General features: G+C 38.6%; 1 protein-coding gene across 1 annotated transcript; it reads left to right on the top strand.

The window, feature by feature from the left end:
* Positions 1–296: 296 nt before the first annotated feature.
* Positions 297–674, top strand: LOC149813014 (cysteine proteinase inhibitor 4-like). Its single transcript, XM_089991052.1, has one exon. The coding sequence runs from the start codon at positions 297–299 to the stop codon at positions 672–674; it is 378 nt and encodes a 125-aa protein (XP_089847178.1).
* Positions 675–4,901: the final 4,227 nt, after the last annotated feature.

Here is a 4,901-nt window from a genome sequence, read left to right as displayed (position 1 = left end):
TGTCTACCCAATGATTGCGACCATAATCTTCAATATTTTAATAATCACAACAAGCGTTCCTTTAAAAAAAAAAAAAGTCAAACCAAGTGTCTTCCGACATCATCTAGCTAACAAAACTATGAGCCAACACATCATGTCTGGGTGGTTAGTTTCAACATTTTGAAAATCATTCCAGTCAACCTATCCTTATCCTCAATTTTTAGTACCTGTATAAAATCTCAACCCCATTCATTAGTTCACCTCCATGAGCTCTTCTTCTCTTCATTGCTAACCAAGCAAAGTGCAATACAAACATGATGGGGATCAAACACTGTTTTCTGCCCTTCCTCTTCCTCTTGGCTGCTTCATCTGTGGCCATTAATGCCGCCTACACTCCTCCAACACATGGCTCATGGAAAGACATCCCCGACGTGGGAAAATCTCCCGACCTCATCGATGCTGCGAAGTTTGCAGTTGTGGAGTACAACAAGCAGAGCAGCAGCAAACTGGTGTTTGTAAGGTTGCTGGAGGGGCAGGTATGGGTGTCCAGGATGCTCGGAACGGTGACTCACCAGTTTCTGGTTGAGGCCAAGACCAGCACGAAGCTTTTCAAAGTATACAAGTGTGTTGTTTCCGAGGTGGTAGTTCCAACCGCGCCAAAGACTCTTCGATTCTTTGAACCTGTCCTCCCTTAGTGTGTCCATAATATTAAGTTATACGTGCGTATATGTATTGGAGTAATGGCTATTATTAAATAAATGAAATTAATCTTGTTTGGAAGTGGAAGTTAACCAAAGTCAGGTCAAGAGCAGATCCTGCAGTGCTCTCCAAATACCTTAAAAAAGGCAATTGGTCCCAATAAATGAACGAACCCGAGCCCGAGTAATTTGCAAAGCACTTTGCTGTCGTTGAAACGAGTACTACACAAGGTTCTCCGTCCAATGAGTTGTCGTACAGGGCGTCTTTCCTTTTTCCTGTTTTCTCTCTGATATGCTTCTTTATCTATCGCCCCTACAGTACTACAGTACCCATTTTTTTTTGGGCTTTTTGTGTCCGAGGTACGCTCTCTTTTCGCAACGCCACTACAATAATGATAGGAACTCCCTTATCTGGCTGATCCCTTCTCAAGGGAGGAGAAAAGACACAAGATCTTGAAGAATAGTCCTTGTACTCTTAACAAATTCAGATTTGGATTTTGGATCCATTTTCTAAAACAAATCTTTTGTTGAAAAACCTTTATTTTTAGCTTTTAAAAATTCAGGGTCTACCTACCTCAACCTTTTTGCGAGGCAAAGGTTCTTGAGTGGCCTCATTAATATTCAACCTTTCTCTACTTTTTATTTTTTCAAGTATATCTCCTATTCTCATTCTATGTAGTGGACTTTGAAATAGTGTTGTGTTCCATGTCCAGTTTCTGGTGCCTTTGGCTTCAGCAGCATGGTTATCTAAACCTATGTCAAAGAGGCAAAGGCCAATATAAGCATTAGTGTTTTTCGAGAAAAAAACTCTTCAAGCTGAAACATGATAAGACTATCTTCTATTTTGTACGTGCTTTTCATCTTTTCCTTTGGTTGGCCATGTGGACGACCATCTTTTTACTCCCAAGTCTTATTTTCAATATCTTTGAAAATGATAAAGTTGGTCCTCTCATTGTACAAATCATAACCGGTAAGGACTGGACACCGAAAAAATAAGTAAATAATGAACACTAGCCTAATGCACGAATGACTCCCCGTACATATAATCATTGATACGATGCTACTATTGCAATTTCATGAAAAAGTAGAAACCAAAATAGAATTTCAAAACCAGCAAAATGGAACAATGAAATAGAGATTTTAGTAGCAATGTAAATGGTGATTTGGCCTACTGTGACTTAATAGCGGTTTAAATTGCAACTTAAATAGCCGTTTTGAATATAAACTAATAGAGATGGAGTATCATTGTTCATAAGCTATTGTCACCAAGGTAGTGTGTGTCTCAATTTGGCAATACCCTAGATTGGTATTGCACTTCCCACGATCGATGTCTTTAGTTGTACTGCTACAATACAAATTGAGTGGCGATAATTGTTGGTCCAAAGTAGTGTCGCTGAAAGTATCTCATTGTCTTGGCTTGATGAGTTACAAGATTTATTTTGCAATCAGCTAAAAAGGAGTACTCCATTGTACACCAATTTTTCAATCAACTAATTTGGTTGCATTAAACCAATTTTCAATATTAATTAAACAACAAAAGATGTTTGATTGGTTAAACTAAACCGAAGGTTCTGCGGCCACCTACAAAATTAGCATGAAAGAAAGGTTTTGTTTTCTACAAACAACATATGTAGTAACACATACAAAACACCAAGGTTGACACCATTTTGCAAGGGAGTCATTCGAGCCACAAAGCGAGATGGGTCAACAGCTTGCAAGGGAGTCGTTTGAGTTGTGGTCCGCAGCTTGAAAGGGGGTCCTTGGAGTTGCAAAGCAAGATGGGTTTGCGTGACTGAGTGCAGAGAAAGGAAGATTGAGAGAAGGTAATAGAAGGTCGAGAGAGAAGAGATGCGGTGGGAACGAGGGAGATGGAGAGGAAAGGAATGAAAGGTTGAAAAAAGGTGCGCATTGTCGTTTCTTTTTTTATTTTTATTTTTTAAGTTGATGGTGTTCCACCATTAACGTCAGTCAGCCTGTACCAAGGCCCCACAGAAGCACATAACACCTAGAAAGGAACTGAACACCAAAATACATACTCGGTCTGAACAAACAAACCTGTTATCAGGGATTCAATAACTCTGAGATGGGAATACAGATAAGAGGAGAGATGGGAGTGGAGATTGCTTCTCACCTCTCATACCACATCCTCAAAAGGATGTAGTTGACAAATGTAAAAGTTCAGGCCTAGCTGAGATGTTATGCAAACATATCACACACAAAAAAAACTGCAAAATCTTATAGTGGTTTTGGTCAACGTGACCTATGTCCATCGTTGAGCATCCCTCTTTCTTTAGACGATAGAGAGGAAGAGGCATCCTCCCTTTTTATACAAATTATCAAGGGGTTTACAATGAAAAGGAATCCTTAAATACAAGTTCATATTTAGGTTGGACTTCTCTTGATTAAAAACTTGTTTTAATACATCCTAAATAGGACTCTTCCTCTCTACAATCTTGGTCTCCTTGTGAGGCTAGTTTTTCCGAAGGGATGAGGGATGACCACCAGGAAGACTCTCTGTTCCAACGTGTGTGGCATCATCTTAAGAGTTCATTTTAATGTGTAGACAACATGGTGAGAGACTCTTGCTGGATTTGGACTCACTGAAATACTAAAATTTTGGTTTGGGCAGGGCTTTGGTTAGGATATCAGCTATTTGATCTTCACAATAAATAAATTTAACCGAGAAACCTTCTCTCTGATAGAGTGAAAATCAATTTCTATATGCTTCATTCTGGCATGAAATACTGGATTGGCGGCTAGATATGTAGCTCCCAAATTATCATGCCACAGAATAGGGAACTTCAGGTGTGTCACACTTTAGATCTTTCAGGAGTTGTTTTAGCCACATTAATTTAGAAAATGCACCTGCTATAGCTTTATATTCTGCTTCAGTGTTTGACCGTGCAAGAGTGTGCTACTTAGATAAACTCCATGAAAGCAAATTTGGTCTAAGGAAGGTGAGGTACCCAGTGGTGACCTTTTGGTCATTTGGGCATCCAACCCAATCAGCATCAGAGAACCCTGAGAGTCTAAGACTCATAGAGTGTTTAATATATAAGGAAAAATTGATTATTCCTTTAAGATATCTCAATATACATATAACTGAATCTAGTGGTCCATCGTGAGTAGGCAATATCAGGTCGAGTAAATGTGGCATATTGCAATGCACCCACAGTACTATTGTATTGTGTAGGATCATCCACAAGTTCCCCAAAATACATTGAAAGTAAAACATTTGGCATGGCAAGAGTAACTAATTTGCAATCAAGCATGCTTAACTTAACGAGAAGATCTCAGATGTACTTCCTTTGAGACAAAATTATTCTAGATGGCTCTTGGAATATTTCAATGCCCAGAAAATAATGTAATTTACCCAAATCCTTAATTAAAAGCTCTTAACCAAAAGCTTGAATGATATTTTTGACTTCTTGATAGGAACTCCCTATAACAATAGTGTCATCAACATATACCAAGACAAAAAAATTTATTTCATTAGCCCATCAAATGAATAGAGAAGAGTCGACACGAGATTTAGCAAATTTCAGTTTTTTCAATTACACTTTCAACCTCTCAAACCATGCACGGGGCCCTGCTTCAATCCGTATAGATCATGACTAAGCTTACACACATATTCAGGGTGATGCCTATCCTCAAACCTTGGTAGTTGCATTATGAAGACTTCATCCTTTAGAGAGCCATATAGGAAAGCATTATTAGCATCTAATTGATGTATTTTTCAATAATAACTCACTCAATGGAGAACATTGTCCTGATAGTAGTAGGTTTTATTATATGGCTAAAAGATTTAAAATAATTTACTCCCTCTTGTTGACTATATCCCTTGGCCACTAATAAGGCCTTATACCTGACAATGGACCCATTAGCATAACGTTTCATTTTGTAGATTCACTTACAACCCACCAAGTTATGAGTAGATGAGAGAGTAACTAGAGACCATGTATGATTTCTATGTAAAGCCCCTATTCCTTCTTCCATAACATGTTTTCACTTTGGGTCTTGTCTAGCCTGATTAAAATCATAAGGTTTCTTATCTTCTTGTAACACTTCACTGAAGAGACCAAGGTGGATAGGATATTTCATTGCGTTGAAGTGTCTTAGTTTCAGTATCCCATCTTGGCATCTGGTTAACATATGGTGGGTTCAGACATGACCTTGGCTATCAATGACAAGATTTACTTCAAGAGTCCAGCTTGAGGCGCGTTT

Source organism: Nuphar pumila, chromosome 16, assembly GCF_984573655.1.
Source record: "Nuphar pumila chromosome 16, dmNupPumi1.hap1.1, whole genome shotgun sequence".
Taxonomy (NCBI): Eukaryota; Viridiplantae; Streptophyta; class Magnoliopsida; order Nymphaeales; family Nymphaeaceae; genus Nuphar; species Nuphar pumila.
The sequence above is the reverse complement of the archived record's forward strand: the minus strand, read 5'-3'. Positions and strand labels throughout refer to the sequence as shown.